The following is a 20,349-nucleotide window of genomic DNA, read 5'->3' on the forward strand; positions in this document are numbered from 1 at the left end:
CAGTTAGTGAATACATATATATATTTTTTATACTGGCCCCCCGTGGGAATCGAACCCACAACCCTGGCGTTGCAAACGCCATGCTCTATCAACTGAGCTACATCCCTGCCGGCCATTCCCTCCCCTACCCTGGGACGACGCTGGGCCAATTGTGCGCCGCCCATGAGTCTCCCGGTCGCGGCCGGCTGCGACAGAGCCTGGATTCGAACCAGGATCTCTAGTGGCACAGTTAGCACTGCGATGCAGTGCCTTAGACCACTGCGCCACTCAGGAGTGGCATCACAGATGTTAGTTTGCAAGTCACTCTGGAAACGCATGCCATCATCGTGTCCTCCACTGTACTGTAATGTAGCATTGCACTGGTGTGTTAACCTGTCGGGCCTACTGTATGAAGGAAGAAATGTGTTTGATTCAAGGATCCTATGCAAAAAGGTCAAGTTTTATACTGCCATTTTGAATTGTACAATGGACCTGCCTGACTAGATGCCCTTGCCTGACTCGATGCCCTTGCCTGACTCAATGCCCTTGCCTGACTCAATGCCCTTGCCTGACTCGATGCCCTTGCCTGACTCAATGCCCTTGCCTGACTCAATGCCCTTGCCTGACTCAATGCCCTTGCCTGACTCAATGCCCTTGCCTGACTCAATGCCCTTGCCTGACTCAATGGACCAAAAGGAAAACTCTCGTCTTTGCTTTGAGAGAATGCTATCAGGGTCTGGCAGAGACACCATCGCCATGACAATTAATCTTCCAGATTGTACCGCTTTGATGTCATGCATGGTTTGTATCAGCCAAGGGGATTGGTGGAAATCTATCAGAAGACAAAAAAAATACACCAAAAAAGAGTCGGGCAGTTGTTGCTTTTTGACTGTAAGAACTTTTAATTCTCCATTTAAGTTTATGGGTTTGGCCCGTCAGCAGAAATATAGAAGACGTTTTTTAGAAAGAAAGTCAATGGGCCGAATAATTCCATGGAGACGAGAACACACGGAAACTGCCATTCACACTAGCCAAATCCTTCAGGTTTTTGTAACCTTGATGTGGAAAGGAGGTTCATTTCATTTCAAACTCATCTCCACACATTCGGTTGAGGCTGGCTTGTAGAGAGTGTCGGGGGAGTCATGTTCTCGTACTGCCGTTTACTGAAAATTCACTTTGTCATGCCGGCATACCCCAATTCATGCTTATTGAGTGGTCCCTTTGCTGGCTAAATGTAACATAGACAAATGTAATTGAAAAACAGATCAATTTCAGTTAGTTTTGTATTGAATCTATTCCATTCAAATGATCTGAAAACGTAATGAATATTTTTTTCCCACACAGGGAAAGGGTTGGAACAGTCCACTAGCAAACACGAGGAGTCTTTGGTGTGTGGAATCACTGCTGCCATGATGTTTAAAACATCAAGGAGCCAGAGCCAACCGCAGAGACACAGCACATATGTGCATGCCACTGGCAATCTGCATAGGAGGCTAGCTTTGAAGACCAGAAACACATCGGCGGACTGTACAACGTCAAAGGCAACTGGGCCAACACGTTATGGCATCCTTCCATTTGTTAATTAATTTAGTCTGTTACCCAACTACCCCAACTAGCTGATATTCCTTCAAAAACACACACTGCCCTTCACTCCCACTCGCCTCAACCCACCCAGCGAGCAAGGGTGGTTGAGCTCTAGTTGTAATGACGTCACTGCTGTCATGATTGGGTACTCCTTAGTGATTCATAGAACGACGGCTGAGAACTCCATACCGTATATTTATATGGAAAATAGTACTGAGAACAGAATTGTTTAATTCCAAAGTATATAATTTACAGAACATGTTTTCTGTCCCCATGCCTCCTAGTTGTCCTTACTGTAGTACAATAGTACAATGCTGAAACCAGGATTTACTGTACCTTGTGATTTCTTCAAAATCACTCTGATTTCTTATGGCCTAGTAAGCCTGTAATTTTTGAACAAAAATAATGTAGTTATGTAGAAGATTAAATTATTTTTTTAACTGTTTTTGAATTACTGGCTTGCGAACTATATATATATATATATATTACAGTAGAATTTATATTGATGTGTGTTGAGTTAGGATGCCTGATGACAAAGCCCATTTTGTAGAACCGTTGACCTTCTCAGGTGTGATGACCTAGCTCCACCTAGCATACTCCAAAACAACTAATTGAGGTTGATCGCATGCTAGATCTTCTATGCTTCATTTTGAATGCTCTTTTTATTTTCATGCATGCATTGCTTTTCTTTCCCCTACTTCTAAAAACAAAAATATAGCATGATGTTACATAGCAATATTTTCACAATCCACTTTTGATCGTCTACCTTTATGAAATGTAACATACCTATGTATATTGTGCACAAGATACAATAACAAAACATTGCAGTGAATCTGGAGAGAAACCAAGAGTAGTTCACTCAAACTGATAAATGAGTGCAGGCCTCGACCCACACACCAACTGTTTGGCTAAAGGGTTCGGACCCTTTGGCGACGGTTGTATTACTTTAAAACGCTCTCACGCATGTGTACAACTGAACGACCACAATCCTCCCTGGTCAGTGCAATAGGCCTACAGTTTTTAGAATTGCTCTGTATCTCGTGTAGGATACATTTCTCAATTCTCACCCTTTTAAACTACCCATTGTACCATGCTGGTTTACTCTGGTTTATTTCTATAGCTGACATACAAGTATGAATAGATCTAATAATATATTGATGCAAACGACTTAAAAATGAAATACTGGAATACTTTATAGTGTACTAACAATGCATAATACTCTCCCGATGTACCTAAACACTAGTCAAGAATCAACACCTTTCAGACATATGATATGAAAGTTATCTTTTAAAATAAACTTGTAATATATTCAAAGTGTCTGTATCTTTATATTTGTTTTTGAATGTATATTTTATCATTGCATCGACTGCATGTCTACCAAGGTGTATGTATTAACCATTTTTCAATACTTTGTACTGCAGCTCTCCTTTCCAACTAAAGCATAAACATTTATAATAAAATAAAAACAGTAGTCAATTAAAATTCTACATAAATGCATGCTATTCTACTCATTATGAAGTAAAGACCTGGAGAAGCCAAGAAATAGGACTACTTAAAGAATTGTCATCATGATGAACGCTGGCCAAGCCACGCTTGTTTCTCAGTGACAATGCACTTAAATACACAAGTGTAAATAATGTCAAGAAATGTGCAGTTTATTTAACTATCCAAACATTGCAAGTAGCCAGTACCAGCGGATATATTGTTGTGATAACCATGTATTCACATATTCCATTACAATACTGTATCCCAAACAATATTTGGATATATACATACATTACAAAAGTCTACTTTAAATAATCCCTTCAGGGAAACTGTATGCAATGAAAACTACAGAATTGGCAACAAAACAAAATAGTAAAAACAGGTGAAGTACTATTTAGTTAAATGAAATAAGAAAATAAAAACCCACAAAAGTACAATTGTACAATCCAAAATGACTAAATGTCAACTTTTAGTGCACATGCTGACAGTACGAAGGCGTTTTGTGACACAAAAAAGGTGAACCGTTACCATTCACAACCTCGGGAGACAGAGCGAGTGGTGGAGAGACAGAGACAGATGGGGAGCTGAGAAAAGGGCCTAGATTCAAATCAAAATCAACACCACATAGCTGCTGTTTTGGCCACGTTGGAGGTGTAACTTTATCAGAGCTGGCGAACCGGTGAGCAGCAGCTCACACCCGTCCCCGTCCGCGTTACAAGTCCGCAATGTGAACGTTTATATAGAAACAAATGACTCAAATGTAAAATCATATTACGAAATAATACGGATTTCTAAAATCAGCCTAATTGAGGCGTAAATTACAACACACATTCCAGTATTCAAACTTGTAACAAGGCTACATGGGATTGTTACTAATGCGACGCGGTGCATCCAATAGCAATGTGCAGGATCGGTATAACGCCGGGAGCCGTTTGCTGATTTGACAGAGCCAAAGCAGTTACACCTCCGACATCACCTGAATAAAAACAGTGAAACTGCTATTCAGTTGTCGGTTATCGCGGGTTAAGGCAGAACCTATTGAATTTAGCCCCAGACGTACTGCATATCAAATCGATCCACAGTAAATGGAGAGTGAGAAGGTCAGAGGTCACCCTGCCAGTCTAAAATAATACGAGTGCCAAGGTGGGAGGAGCCCCGGTAGAGGACAAATGTAAAGAACTAGAATGCATAAAACACCCCCGTCTCCTCGGCAATCAGACCTTTGGCAGTGAAATAGGCCTAGTTACATTGGTTATACAAAATGCCAAAATCACAGAGAGCCAATAGGACCAGTAATAGCAATCCCACATGGAACAGAGGAGGGACTCACTCTGTACATTCTATTTCTATGGAAAAATAATCACGTGTGGAAGGGAGATTGCAGAAACACAAAGACTTGCATAGAGACCATTAAGAATCCCCAATGCATAGGCAAAGCACACAAAAGCAATTTATCAAGTAGTGTCTGACAAGGGATGGGAGATCTTGAGGGCTCGATTTGTGGGAGAGGGGGAATTGTAATCTTCTCCCAAACACAACCAAAGGCTCTAGTAAATCAAAACCATTTTCTGGGTTCCCGGTGTGGATCCAAAAACATGATTCATCCTGCGCAGCAAGAAAGTATGTTTTACTTTATATACAGTTTTAGTTTCTTTCATCTCACATTGAAACCATTCGTGTTGTTGAGTACATTCATCTAATTGTGCATTATTACAATGCAAGAACAATCATGTGGTTGACTTTTTCAGGAAACCTGCTTTGATTGAATAGTGCCCCAGGTAAGTATTCTTTGATTGAAGAGTGCCCCAGGTAACTATTATTTGATAGGATAGTGCCACAGATAAGTATTATTTGATTGGCTAGCGCCATAGGTAAGTATTATTTGATTGGCTAGTGCCCCAGGTAAGTATTCTTAGAAAGAAATAAAATATGAGAGGGTTTTTGATATGTAACATTGCCCTCCACTACCTTGTTGATATGTAACAAGCATACAATGAACTCTAGGCAACACTGCAGCTGTACAACTCCGCCAGTCGACAAACTGTCTTTGATAGGCTGGCTGTACAGGCACAGAAGAAGACATCCCAGGTGTGACTGTGCTGGTCACAAAAAACAGTGTGTGCTTGAGCAGAGACTCTTTGAGCAAATGGTGAATACAGTATCAATACATACAGTTGAAGTCGGAAGTTTACATACACTTAGGTTGGAGTTACACTTAAAACTCGTTTTTCAACCAATCCACACATTTCTAGTTAACAAACTATAGTTTTGGCAAGTCGGTTAGGACATCTACTTTGTGCATGACACAAGTCATTTTTCCAACAATTGTTTACAGACAGATTATTTTACTTATAATTCACTGTATCACAATTCCAGTGAGTCAGAAGTTTACATACACTAAGTTGACTGTGCCTTTAAACAGCTTGGAAAATTCCAGAAAATTATGTCATGGCTTTAGAAGCTTCTGACCTCAGAAAACTAAATTGTAGACCTCCACAAGTCTGGTTCATCCTTGGGAGCAATTTCCAAACGCCTGAAGGTACCACGTTCATCTGTACAAACAATAGTACGCAAGTATAAACACCATGGAACCACGCAGCAGTCATACCGCTCAGGAAGTAGACGCGTTCTGTCTCCTAGAGATGAACGTACTTTGGTGCGAAAAGTGCAAATCAATCCCAGAACAGCAGCAAAGGACCTTGTGAAGATGCTGGAGGAAACAGGTACAAAAGTATCTATATCCACAGTAAAACGAGTCCTATATCGACATAACCTGAAAGGCCACTCAGTAAGGAAGAAGCCACTGCTCCAAAACCGCCATAAAAAAGCCAGACTACGGTTTGCAACTGCACATGGGGACAAAGATCATACTTTTTGGAGAAATGTCCTCTGGTCTGATGAAACAAAAATAGAACTGTTTGGCCATAATGACCATCGTTATGTTTGGAGGAAAAGGGGCGAGGCTTGCAAGCCAAAGAACACCATCCCAACCGTGAAGCGCGGGGGTGGCAGCATCATGCTGTGGGGGTGCTTTGCTGCAGGAGGGACTGGTGCACTTCACAAAATAGTTAGCATCATGAGGAAGGAAAATTATGTGGATATATTGAAGCAACATCTCAAGACATCAGTCAGGAAGTTAAAGCTTGGTTGCAAATGGGAATTCCAAATGGACAATGACCCCAAGCATACTTCCAAAGTTGTGGCAAAATGGCTTAAGCACAACAAAGTCAAGGTATTGGAATGGCCATCACAAAGCCCTGACCTCAATCCTATAGAAAATTTGTGGCAGAACTGAAAAAGCGTGTGCGAGCAAGGAGGCCTACAAACCTGACTCAGTTACACCAGCTCTGTCAGGAGGAATGGGCCAAAATTCACCCAACTTATTGTGGGAAGTTTGTGGAAGGCTACCCGAAACGTTTGACCCAAGTTAAACTATTTAAAGGCAATGCTACCAAATACTAATTGAGTGTATGTAAACTTCTGACAAACTGGGAATGTGATGAAAGAAATAAAAGCTGAAATAAATAATTCTCTCTACTATTATTCTGACATTTTACATTCTTAAAATAAAGTGGTGATCCTAACTGACCTAAGACAGGGAATTTTTACTAGGATTAAATGTCAGGAATTGTGAAAAACTGAGTTTAAATGTATTTGGCTAAGGTGTATCGACTTCAACTGTACACAAGGGTTGGTGACTATGCATCAGTAAGGTATTTGATATGTGTTAGATTTGAGCATTAACGCTGAAGAGAGGTTTTGGTTGCAGTGAGCACCATAAGGAATACATTCAGCACTGCACCACGTCTTAAAAGTACGAGAACGCATTCTGAAACAAAACAGTAGGTCATAACCTACAGTACATGGTCTATTCTCAAGAGAAGAGATTCAGTCCCAGTGCATATTGCTATAATAATTAAACACAGCTGGATGTGTTCAAATGCATACATTCTGCATTGAAAAGATGGATACAAACACGGTAACATTTAAGGACACAATTTGAGGACTGCCATAATGGGCAAACATTTACCTCATGAGTTAGTGTGTCGTCTGTCCTTCCACAAAATGTATTCATATTAGGTGAGCAACCAAAGTGGGTTTCCTTAGAATATTGTATACAATAGCAAAAATATTTATAGATTTACATTTTAGCAGACGCTCTTATCCAGAGCGACTTACAGGAGCAATCAGGGTTAAGTGCCTTGCTCAAGGGCACGTCGACAGATTTTTCACCTAGTTGGCTCAGGGATTAGAACCAGCAACCTTTCGGTTACTGGCACAACGCTCTTAACCACTAAGCTACCTGCCGCAAAACTTGTGTGGGCCTTTTATCTAATGGATTCAGATTTTTTGCATTGCTAGTCACCATGGCCAATCTGATCTGAGGAAAACGGATCCAAGGCATGTTCCACTTACGGTGTTGAATTTTATGTGAAGCAACAACTGTATGAATGCAGTATACGTAATCGCAACATGGTCTGCGGTTATGATATAACAAGTCAAATGTTTTGTTACCACCACATTCAGTCACTAGCTTTTACCACATTCAGTCACTAGCTTTTACCACATTCAGTCACTAGCTTTTACCACATTCAGTCACTAGCTTTTACCACATTCAGTCACTAGCTTTTACCACATTCAAGAAAAGTGAATAACATCAGTTTGGGGTATCTGATCCAAGGTGGCTGATATGCTAATGTTCTATTTCTATATGAAAAGCAGGGATATAAAAGATTCTGTCGAAAAGTGCTTTCAGATTTCAATAAAAAACAACATTCTCTTGTTCTCGTGGGAAATGAAATGGACTTGACTCAACTTGACTCGTTCAACTGTCACCGTTTCTCCTCTGTAGCCCAGAAAAACCTAGATGTCATCTGCAAGTCAAAACCAGACATGTGACTATCATGACACCATCATTACGTACATCGGACCCTCCAATAAGGATATTCCATATTCATGGAGTCCCATGTGTAAGTGTTCATCATAGATGAGCGTTTTTTCAAATGTTTTTCCCTATTCTGAAACTTGCCTATGCTGGCCATTTCTCTGCATTCAATGCCATCATGTTTCTATCCTGCATCACATGTTAAAGGAAAATACCACTAAAAAAAAACAACTATATTTTAGTATTTGTTTCATTACTCCACAGTTGACACAGTCCCACAATTCTAGTTTTCAAAATATAGAACTTTCAAAATACAGAAAGTGTCACAGTTTGATGCGTTTTTTCATCATATGATTTGCCCCAACTAAAAATGTAAATCAACCCCTACAAAAATGTCCATTCATTATAATCCACACAAGAATTCACATTTCCTGTTGCTACAGGATTCTTTTCCTGCTTTAAGAAACTGGTCAAATTAAGATCCTACATCTGTACATGCAAAGCTCCCAGCAGCATTGTGATTTTATTTTTTTGAGTTTCGCTTCAGAGAGTTTCAGAGCTGGCAGTGATGCGTGACCACTTCAGGACCATGCTCCATGTTTATAAAATGTAGCACTTTAATAAAAATACTACCGCAGTAGCTGAAGGCATAGAAAATTAATAGCAAGATCTGATCCACTAATACTGTACGTGTAGAGCACTCCAATAACAAAAAATTGCACACATCCCTCTGTACCGACACCGTAGACAAATAACAAGTTTCAATACACAAAAGCACATATTTATCACAGTGACATACAAAAAGCACACTGCTTTCCCTTTTTTTTTTGACCGCACTTGATGTACGAAGAATTTTCCTGTTGCTCTTGAGTGACGGATGAGTTGAGCTCTCGGTTCTTTGGCTGGTCTGGGGTGTAAGTGTTTCCATGGGTTCCACTGTAGTCGTGGTTGTCTTCTGGTTTCCAGGCTGTGGCTCTCTAAGGTTGGATGGTGGGGAGGAGGGAGGGGGCCTAGGTCTAGCAGCTAGACAGCCGACGGTAAAAGTAGATGTAGCCCAAGTCTTTTGGAGGTCTTTCTGACAAGCACACTTTGTGGTCGTTGAAGATCACCCATCTGACGTGGGAGGGGGGGGATATAGCATAGGTAACGCATTGTGTTAAAACCTCATCTATACATTTAGTTTCGTCTTGATTTCTAAATGCCACATTGTACTACTGATTACAAAATGATCTAAATCAGTCTCTTAGGACAGTGTTTCCCAATCTGGTCTGTGAGGACCACTAGTCGCGATCAAAGATAATACTTGATTGACTCCAAATCTAGCAAACCTGATTCAACTCGTCAACTAATGATCATGCCCTTGATTAGTTGAATCAGGAGCGCTAGTGTTGGAATAGCTCAAATATTATGTGCAGTGCAACAGCTGGTGGTCCCAAAGGGCTAGGTCGGGAAACAGTCTGTTTATATCATTCATTTGAAATCCTTCATTGTGAAAGAGATTGTGGTTTAATCATCTAGCAGAGATCAATGGAGAGTATGTAAATTGTGACGGACTTACCTTCCTTCCTTTTTGATATGACATACATAACGACCAGACATCGTGGACGCTCCCATGTGGCTGATGAAAGCAAAAAGCTCGTAACCTGCAAAACAGGAAGTCAAACCAATCATTACGCAAAACTACAACTCCCTTGTCAACAGAACAGATGCATTTAGCCTACAATATAGCCATAAGGACAAGCTTGTAAAACCGGCTCATAAGACACAACTATCACTTTCAGCAACTATCTAATCCTATCTCTAGTGCTATGGATGTCTTTTAATCCTCATCTGATCCTATCTCTAGTGCTATGGATGTCTTTTAATCCTCATCTGATCCTATCTCTAGTGCTATGGATGTCTTTTAATCCTCATCTGATCCTATCTCTAGTGCTATGGATGTCTTTTAATCCTCATCTAATCCTATCTCTAGTGCTATGGATGTCTTTTAATCCTCATCTGATCCTATCTCTAGTGCTATGGATGTCTTTTAATCCTCATCTGATCCTATCTCTAGTGCTATGGATGTCTTTTAATCCTCATCTGATCCTATCTCTAGTGCTATGGATGTCTTTTAATCCTCATCTGATCCTATCTCTAGTGCTAAGGGATGTCTTTTTAATCCTCATCTGATCCTATCTCTAGTGCTATGGATGTCTTTTAATCCTCATCTGATCCTATCTCTAGTGCTATGGATGTATTTTAATCCTCATCTGATCCTATCTCTAGTGCTATGGATGTCTTTTAATCCTCATCTGATCCTATCTCTAGTGCTATGGATGTCTTTTAATCCTCATCTGATCCTATCTCTAGTGCTATGGATGTCTTTTAATCCTCATCTGATCCTATCTCTAGTGTTAAGGGATGTCTTTTAATCCTCATCTGATCCTATCTCTAGTGCTATGGATGTCTTTTAATCCTCATCTGATCCTATCTCTAGTGCTATGGATGTATTTTAATCCTCATCTGATCCTATCTCTAGTGCTATGGATGTCTTTTAATCCTCATCTGATCCTATCTAGTGTTAAGGGATGTCTTTCTTACCTTGAAAACATTCATAGGGTACTTGGAGAGAGACAGGTCCATGATTTCTATTTGTGAGTTCAAAATCAAATATTCTGAGATCCTGAATAGCAGGAGTCTCCTCAAACATGCTATGAATTTACATGTTCAGTTGAATTAAAATCGTAAACCAAAAATGTGACTAAAAACAGTGCGCTACCTTCCTTTTACAGAATGGTGTTAGAATGGAAGCGGAAGTGTAGCCCTTCACAATTGGTGAAAGGCAGATTTTGTTCAAAATGTACCTACAAACAGCAGGTGTTCCATCATTTTAGTGCAGCAAGCAGTGAGAGAACATTTGTTTTCTATTCAAAGCAGCAAAATATATTTTAGATCCAGCTCCTCTGCTACATCTGTATGTGTGGAATTCTTCTCCTTTTGTCATTTTGCTCATAATGGTTATGGATAGGACTGGAGGGGGTGGAGCTGATCTGGGGAGGGAGGAGCTGATCTGGGGAGGGCGGAGCTGATCTGGGAAGGGTGGAGCTGATCTGGGGGGGGAGGAGCTGATCTGGGGAGGGAGGAGCTGATCTGGGGAGGGAGGAGCTGATCTGGGGAGGGAGGAGCTGAACTGGGGAGGGAGGAGCTGATCTTACATAATGGTTATGGATAGGACTGGGGAGGGTGGATCTTAGATAATGGTTATGGATAGGACTGGGGAGGGTGGATCTTAGATAATGGTTAGGGATAGGACTGGGGAGGGTGGATCTTAGATAATGTTATGGATAGGACTGGGGAGGGTGGATCTTAGATAATGGTTATGGATAGGACTGGGGAGGGTGGATCTTAGATAATGGTTATGGATAGGACTGGGGAGGGTGGATCTTAGATAATGGTTATGGATAGGACTGGGGAGGGTGGATCTTAGATAATGGTTATGGATAGGACTGGGGAGGGTGGATCTTAGATAATGGTTATGGATAGGACTGGGGAGGGTGGATCTTAGATAATGGTTATGGATAGGACTGGGGAGGGTGGATCTTAGATAATGGTTATGGATAGGACTGGGGAGGTGGATCTTAGATAATGGTTATGGATAGGACTGGGGAGGGTGGATCTTAGATAATGGTTATGGATAGGACTGGGGAGGGTGGATCTTAGATAATGGTTATGGATAGGACTGGGGAGGGTGGATCTTAGATAATGGTTATGGATAGGACTGGGGAGGGTGGATCTTAGATAATGGTTATGGATAGGACTGGGGAGGGTGGATCTTAGATAATGGTTATGGATAGGACTGGGGAGGGTGGATCTTAGATAATGGTTATGGATAGGACTGGGGAGGGTGGATCTTAGATAATGGTTATGGATAGGACTGGGGAGGGGTGGATCTTAGATAATGGTTATGGATAGGACTGGGGAGGGTGGATCTTAGATAATGGTTATGGATAGGACTGGGGAGGGTGGATCTTAGATAATGGTTATGGATAGGACTGGGGAGGGTGGATCTTAGATAATGGTTATGGATAGGACTGGGGAGGGTGGATCTTAGATAATGGTTAGGATAGGACTGGGGAGGGTGGATCTTAGATAATGGTTATGGATAGGACTGGGGAGGGTGGATCTTAGATAATGGTTATGGATAGGACTGGGGAGGGTGGATCTTAGATAATGGTTATGGATAGGACTGGGGAGGGTGGATCTTAGATAATGGTTATGGATAGGACTGGGGAGGGTGGATCTTAGATAATGGTTATGGATAGGACTGGGGAGGGTGGATCTTAGATAATGGTTATGGATAGGACTGGGGAGGGTGGATCTTAGATAATGGTTATGGATAGGACTGGGGAGGGTGGATCTTAGATAATGGTTATGGATAGGACTGGGGAGGGTGGATCTTAGATAATGGTTATGGATAGGACTGGGGAGGGTGGATCTTAGATAATGGTTATGGATAGGACTGGGGAGGGTGGATCTTAGATAATGGTTATGGATAGGACTGGGGAGGGTGGATCTTAGATAATGGTTATGGATAGGACTGGGGAGGGTGGATCTTAGATAATGGTTATGGATAGGACTGGGGAGGGTGGATCTTAGATAATGGTTATGGATAGGACTGGGGAGGGTGGATCTTAGATAATGGTTATGGATAGGACTGGGGAGGGTGGATCTTAGATAATGGTTATGGATAGGACTGGGGAGGGTGGATCTTAGATAATGGTTATGGATAGGACTGGGGAGGGTGGATCTTAGATAATGGTTATGGATAGGACTGGGGAGGGTGGATCTTAGATAATGGTTATGGATAGGACTGGGGAGGGTGGATCTTAGATAATGGTTATGGATAGGACTGGGGAGGGTGGATCTTAGATAATGGTTATGGATAGGACTGGGGAGGGTGGATCTTAGATAATGGTTATGGATAGGACTGGGGAGGGTGGATCTTAGATAATGGTTAGGGATAGGACTGGGGAGGGTGGATCTTAGATAATGGTTATGGATAGGACTGGGGAGGGTGGATCTTAGATAATGGTTAGGGGATAGGACTGGGGAGGGTGGATCTTAGATAATGGTTAGGGATAGGACTGGGGAGGGTGGATCTTAGATAATGGTTAGGGATAGGACTGGGGAGGGTGGATCTTAGATAATGGTTATGGATAGGACTGGGGAGGGTGGATCTTAGATAATGGTTATGGATAGGACTGGGGAGGGTGGATCTTAGATAATGGTTAGGGATAGGACTGGGGAGGGTGGATCTTAGATAATGGTTAGGATAGGACTGGGGAGGGTGGATCTTAGATAATGGTTAGGGATAGGACTGGGGAGGGTGGATCTTAGATAATGGTTAGGATAGGACTGGGGAGGGTGGATCTTAGATAATGGTTATGGATAGGACTGGGGAGGGTGGATCTTAGATAATGGTTAGGGATAGGACTGGGGAGGGTGGATCTTAGATAATGGTTATGGATAGGACTGGGGAGGGTGGATCTTAGATAATGGTTAGGGATAGGACTGGGGAGGGTGGATCTTAGATAATGGTTATGGATAGGACTGGGGAGGGTGGATCTTAGATAATGGTTATGGATAGGACTGGGGAGGGTGGATCTTAGATAATGGTTAGGGATAGGACTGGGGAGGGTGGATCTTAGATAATGGTTAGGGATAGGACTGGGGAGGGTGGATCTTAGATAATGGTTAGGGATAGGACTGGGGAGGGTGGATCTTAGATAATGGTTATGGGATAGGACTGGGGAGGGTGGATCTTAGATAATGGTTATGGATAGGACTGGGGAGGGTGGATCTTAGATAATGGTTATGGATAGGACTGGGGAGGGTGGATCTTAGATAATGGTTATGGATAGGACTGGGGAGGGTGGATCTGACCCTAGATCAGTGTCTGAGGTCAGAGGTCATGCGGAGTCACTCACGTCCGGGTCCGTCTTTGATTCGGGGGCCCGAGCCGTCCTGGTCTGGGGACAGTGTGGAGTGGCTGTTCGTGTTGGCGTTGGAGAAGGTGTTGTCGTTGGGCTCCGTGGTGTCGGCCATGTCCGACAAGTCGTCACTAGTCTCTTCCTCCTCCCTCTCCGGGTGGGTGAAGATCCAGTCCAGAGCCCTCTCCAAGTTGTTGTTCTGAAACAACAAATGTCATGTTTTCCTGTCTCCCCTCAGTCTTCTCTCAAACTCAGAGGTCTCATAAGATGGACAATTGTCACCAGTATGTAACAGGATTGACAGCGTCAAAACCAAAATGTAACAGGATTGGTGACATCAAAAAAATTATCCAACATCACTTTCTTTCTCCATGTATGGTCAATTCCCTCAATTAGCCTCAGCCTTTAATCCAAAATAGAGGTCTGATTCATTCACCACAGACGCCAGTGCCGAGAGCACATGGGGGAGAATGATCTCATGCAGCCTGCTTTTTCTGGCCATACCCAGGCAGACAGGCAGGCAGACAGACAGGCAGGCAGGCAGGCAGGCAGGCAGACAGACAGACAGACAGGCAGACAGGCAGGCAGGCAGGCAGGCAGGCAGGCAGACAGACAGAAAGACAGGTAGGTAGGTAGGCAGGCAGACAGACAGAAAGACAGGCAGGCCAGTGAGGTTGCACACTTCCTGCATGCTCACTCGCTGTTCACTGGGATATTATTAAAAATACATTCTGCTGTTTCACACCCCTACTCCACTCACGAGGACCCTGGGCTGTTTTTATGGGGTTTGGGGTTGTTAGAAACGGTAAACCAGGAAATCAGTCTGTTTTATGCTGATAGGGCAGGTGACAAAAGAAACCGAGATCATCATAAAATATGAGCCACTATAATGGAATTCTACTTTTATATATCGTGGTGTTATACAATTCATAACGTAATTGAATAAATGAGTTGTTTCCTAGCTTAATTGTAAAGGTACATTTTAGGAACACACAAGCAAACGCATAAAAATGACTGTGCTATAGTTGCACGTATGACATGCACCAATCTGACTCATAGAACTGAAAAGCTGAAAGTGCATAGCTAGGCTCATTGCTCCATTTGTAAACAGAACGTAGAACAGGGATCTCGAGACACTAAGGACATGAAGGGGTTATTAAAATGGCTAAATATCAGCCAACAAGCTGGCCAGCCAAGTTGTTTATAGCTGAGGGGGCAGGATTCTCAGGTTCTCCTGACTCCAGCACGGTTCGGCACTATAGAAAGCAACCCCATTCTTCCTACTGCATATCAATGGCACTATGTCTGGCCATGATGTGTCCAAAATAGAAATAGCAAGCCCAAGATCAGACGGAGAAATAGAACATATTGGTTAAACGGTTTTTGGGAAATTAACCTACTTAAAACATGATAAAGGTCTCCCTTTCCATTTTTGACATCTTTTGATACTGTTTATTGTCCACGCTCCTGAATACAGTACATACACCTCTGCATTATACCAACTCACATTTGAACAAGCTTCATTAAAAAACGACCAAAGCACTACCGCCTATTGAATGCGTCCTGGACAATATGTTTGTGTGGTTTTCACCAGAGTGAGTGTGTGAGCAGTGGGAGAAGAAAGAGAGGCACTGACCGTGGCTTTGAGGGCCTGGACGGTGTGACGGCGGGGGAAGCCCATGGACGTGAGGATGGCGATGCTCTCCTCTGGAGGATGGTTGTCCAGGGGGGTGGCTGACAGGCCCAGGCTGGCCACGGAGGGGCCTGGCTCCATGAAGGAGGGTAGGGCCAGGGGCTCAGCAAAGTCTGGAGAAGAGGAAGGAGAGAGAGAGAGAGAGAGAGAGAGAGAGAGAGAGAGAGAGAGAGAGAGAGAGAGAGAGAGAGAGAGAGAGAGAGAGAGAGAGAGAGAGGATAATGAGAGAGTGAGATCTAATATAAATATGGTTCGTAACAAAGAGGAAGAGGTTTTACTCTGCCCAAAATCTGTCCACGAAAATAAGTCCACGAGTGAGGGACTTTTGTATGGAGGTCAATGAGAGTGTCGGATTTGGTCAAAATATATGTAATTGCTAATTTGGTATGTTAGGCTTATTTGATCGAATATACATTTCATAATAGTTAGGTTGTTACGAATACATTTATATAAGTGGACTTACGTGGCATTTCGGAACTTAATTAAAAACGACTACATATCGAAGTTGTGCCTGTTGTTCACAGGCGTATCTGCCCTCTCATTGGCTAGAATGATCCTACCTGATCTCGCCTCCTTCCGCCGACCTTCCATCTTTGAGGACATGTATTTCCTTTTTTTGTTTTGCTTATGGCACCTGGTATTACCAGGCGGTCTCCCGTCCCAGTGCTAACCAGGCCCGACCCTGAACAGGCGTATTAAGGGTGGTATGGCCACAAGCGTTTTATTTTTTTCAAATTAGGTCCCTTGGCTCATCTCTGCAACTCCTCAATGGGCTCGGGAGAGGCGAAGGTCGAGTCATGCGTCCTCTGAAACATGACCCGCCTGGCTGCCTACTTCTTATCACACTGCTCGCTTGACCCGGATGTCAGCCGCACCAATGTGTCGGATGAAACACTGTTCGACTGACGAACGGAGTCAGCTTGCAGGCGCCCAGCCCTGTCACAAGAGCATGATGAGCCAAGGAAAGCCCCACCAGCCAAACCCTCCCGATCACGGCCGGTTGTGATCGAAGCCCAGGCTGTAGTGGCACCTCTGCACGGCAGCACAGTGCTTTTGACCGCTGTGCCACCCAGGACATGTATTTCCATTGTTAGAGCGTTCACTCAACTATCTTGTCAATATAATACATAATCTATGTTCATAATAAGGTCAAAGGTCAAAATCAGGAAGAGCACACTGGACGATCAGTTAAAAGGACTGTTGATATGATTATAACAGAAATAATACAGGGTACAGAAAAAGACAGGTGGATAATTTACAGTCAGAAAACGACTGCCACAGTAAATCTCGGAGAACATTAATACTGAGTTTATAATAATGTCAGGGAGGGTGCCACTAGGCTGGCTGATGCATCATGCATATTAAAAAGCAATTCCACAAGAGCAGTTAAGGATTTAGGAGGGAATCAAATAAAACAGGTGGCAGCTTTAAAAAAGTTACAATACAACAGTCTTTGAAAGACGTCAGTTCTCTATAAACATTGTATACCCTAGTTTGAACCAGTTGGGGCCCAATTAATTTACATAGTTGTTACACACCTGTGCAAGTTGACTGTGTGTGCTCAAACACATACACATAAATAGGCTGTTATTAAAACAAACACACAAACATGTGTGCATAAAACACTCAATATTTCAAATATTTGAAGGAAAACCAAATATTTGAAGGAAAACCATTGTGTCATGCAAATATGTCTCTGGCATGTTCCTGTGGAAAGCATATTTATTTAGAATTTCTTCAAAAACAGAAGCATGTCAATTAGCAGAACAATGGACACCGCTACGCACATACAAGTAATGAAGCCTGAAAAAACATGCACTGAATGCTGTGTTTTTCTGTCTTAAGGTAACCCTTCGTTTACCAATGGATAACTTGTTATTTACTTGAACAGTGATACAGTGGGGGAAAAAAGTATTTAGTCAGCCACCAATTGTGCAAGTTCTCCCACTTAAAAAGATGAGAGGCCTGTAATTTTCATCATAGGTACACGTCAACTATGACAGACAAATTGAGAAGAAAAAAAATCCAGAAAATCACATTGTAGGATTTGTTATGAATTTATTTGCAAATTATGGTGGAAAATAAGTATTTGGTCACCTACAAACAAGCAAGATTTCTGGCTCTCACAGACCTGTACCTTCTTCTTTAAGAGGCTCCTCTGTCCTCCACTCATTACCTGTATTAATGGCACCTGTTTGAACTTGTTATCAGTATAAAAGACACCTGTCCACAACCTCAAACAGTCACACTCCAAACTCCACTATGGCCAAGACCAAAGAGCTATCAAAGGACACCAGAAACAAAATTGTAGACCTGCACCAGGCTGGGAAGACTGAATCTGCAATAGGTAAGCAACTTGGTTTGAAGAAATCAACTGTGGGAGCAATTATTAGGAAATGGAAGACATACAAGACCACTGATAATCTCCCTCGATCTGGGGCTCCACGCAAGATCTCCCCCCGTCGGGTCAAAATTATCACAAGAACGGTGAGCAAAAATCCCAGAACCACACGGGGGGACCTAGTGAATGACCTGCAGAGAGCTGGGACCAAAGTAACAAAGCCTACCATCAGTAACACACTACGCCGCCAGGGACTCAAATCCTGCAGTGCAAGACGTGTCCCCCTGCTTAAGCCAGTACATGTCCAGGCCCATCTGAAGTTTGCTAGAGTGCATTTGGATGATCCAGAAGAGGATTGGGAGAATGTCATATGGTCAGATGAAACCAAAATAGAACCTTTTGGTAAAAACTCAACTCGTCGTGTTTAGAGGACAAAGAATGCTGAGTTGCATCCAAAGAACACCATACCTACTGTGAAGCATGGGGGTGGAAACATCATGCTTTGGGGCTGTTTTTCTGCAAAGGGACCAGGGACGACTGATCCGTGTAAAGGAAAGAATGAATGGGGCCATGTATCGTGAGATTTTGAGTGAAACCCTCCTTCCATCAGCAAGGGCATTGAAGATGAAACGTGGCTGGGTCTTTCAGCATGACAATGATCCCAAACACACCGCCCGGGCAACGAAGGAGTGGCTTTGTAAGAAACATTTCAAGGTCCTGGAGTGGCCTAGCCAGTCTCCAGATCTCAACCCCATAGAAAATCTTTGGAGGGAGTTGAAAGTCCGTGTTGCCCAGCGACAGCCCCAAAACATCACTGCTCTAGAGGAGATCTGCATGGAGGAATGGGCCAAAATATCAGCAACAGTGTGTGAAAACCTTGTGAAGACTTACATAAAACGTTTGACCTGTGTCATTGCCAACAAAGGGTATCTAACAAAGTATTGAGAAACTTTTGTTATTGACCAAATACCTTATTTTCCTACCATAATTTGCAAATAAATTCAGAAAAAATCCTACAATGTGATTTTCTGGAGAAAAAAAATCTAATTTTGTCTGTCATAGTTGACGTGTACCTATGATGAAAATTACAGGCCTCTCTCATCTTTTTAAGTGGGAGAACTTGCACAATTGGTGGCTGACTAAATACTTTTTTTCCCCACTGTATTTCACGATTTGAGGATTGCTAAATCAGGTATCGTTTATGTGAGAAATTGGAAAGGTTGTCGTTGCTGTGACAGGCCCATGGTAATGATACATTCACACCTAGGAGGGGAAACCTAACTAGTAGCAGGAAGATTAATTTACCCCATCATAGAAATCTGGAGGGAACTATTTAGTCATCTTTTGACAGCTTGCTGGGAATTGGCGTAATGTAATGTGGAAGGGACAAACTATTCACACAAAAGTGTCATTAGGAAGTAAATATGAAAATAGGAATTTAAGTAATGGATAGCTTTTTTTAAATATATTTTTCAACCCGCTCCAAAACAAAATGTTAGGTAAATAAGCATTCTTCATGCACACAGGATGATTATTTCCCAGAGGTGGGAGGAACACCTTTTCGGTCCAGTGGTGATTATACCAATTATTATTGTTATTATTAATTATTATTGATGTTTTTTGTTGTCAGTCCCATTTAAAGACCTCACAAGCTTAAAACGACCTATCAAATCCTAAAATATGCTTTCATGATCAACATTAAGTATACCAGGCAGAGTAGTAAATGGACAAGAATTAGAATGGAAGGCCTTGTTGGCGTTCATCCCTGGTCCAATAAGATCTCTCCATGTCGAACGAGGAGAAGGAAGAGGTAAAGGAAGTGTGGTGTGATGTGATAGGTAGAACCGCTCGAGGAGTGGGTGTTGGTAAACAAAGGGTTATACCCAACTTACCCTGCTGTTAACTATCACCACAGCTTTCATTACCGTTGCCTGCTAGGAATTAAAATGGACACTTTTTGTCTTCCAACTGTCTGTATGTCAAGTTTCCAAAACTTGTGACCTTTTGTCTTGTGACCTATTCATTTACAATTAGCTGAGTGCTTTAGTATTGGACATTAAAACAATCTATTTACATTCGTATAAGCAACAAAAAAAACATACAGTTACAGCACGTAGTTATGAATTACCCATTGAGAATTATGCAATTATATTAGTCCTTCAGTAGCCAGTAACCAGAATGAAATGACAGAGCCTCAGGGTGACAAAGTATTCCCTGACAACTCAGCCACACAGGCCCACTGACTTAACACGCACACAAATGCACACACGCACGAACACTCCCTCAAAAGGCGGCTGGGGACTCTGGCACACTGGCCTGTCTCCTGCTCTGACACACACGTCATTTCAGTGATGTTTTTAGTGCGTGCACTACTGTACACCCCCCACCAAACCCAGAAGAGGCTGGGGAA

At 42.4% G+C, this 20,349-nt stretch overlaps 1 protein-coding gene across 2 annotated transcripts in view; it reads right to left on the bottom strand.

Moving 5' to 3' along the window:
* Positions 1–7,286: 7,286 nt before the first annotated feature.
* Positions 7,287–20,349, bottom strand: part of LOC121576519 (ubiquitin carboxyl-terminal hydrolase 13) — a 46,495-nt gene continuing 33,432 nt past the window's right edge. For both annotated transcript variants that reach the window (XM_045223477.1, XM_045223476.1), the window contains exons 18-21: positions 15,542–15,711; positions 13,903–14,104; positions 9,492–9,576; positions 7,287–9,046 (exon numbers count right to left, since the gene is read on the bottom strand). In XM_045223477.1, coding sequence (XP_045079412.1) covers positions 8,950–9,046; positions 9,492–9,576; positions 13,903–14,104; positions 15,542–15,711 — 554 coding nt within the window. In that variant the 3' untranslated portion in view covers positions 7,287–8,949. The remainder of the gene's footprint in view (positions 9,047–9,491; positions 9,577–13,902; positions 14,105–15,541; positions 15,712–20,349) is intronic.

Source organism: Coregonus clupeaformis, chromosome 11 (assembly GCF_020615455.1).
Source record: "Coregonus clupeaformis isolate EN_2021a chromosome 11, ASM2061545v1, whole genome shotgun sequence".
Classification (NCBI taxonomy): Eukaryota; Metazoa; Chordata; class Actinopteri; order Salmoniformes; family Salmonidae; genus Coregonus; species Coregonus clupeaformis.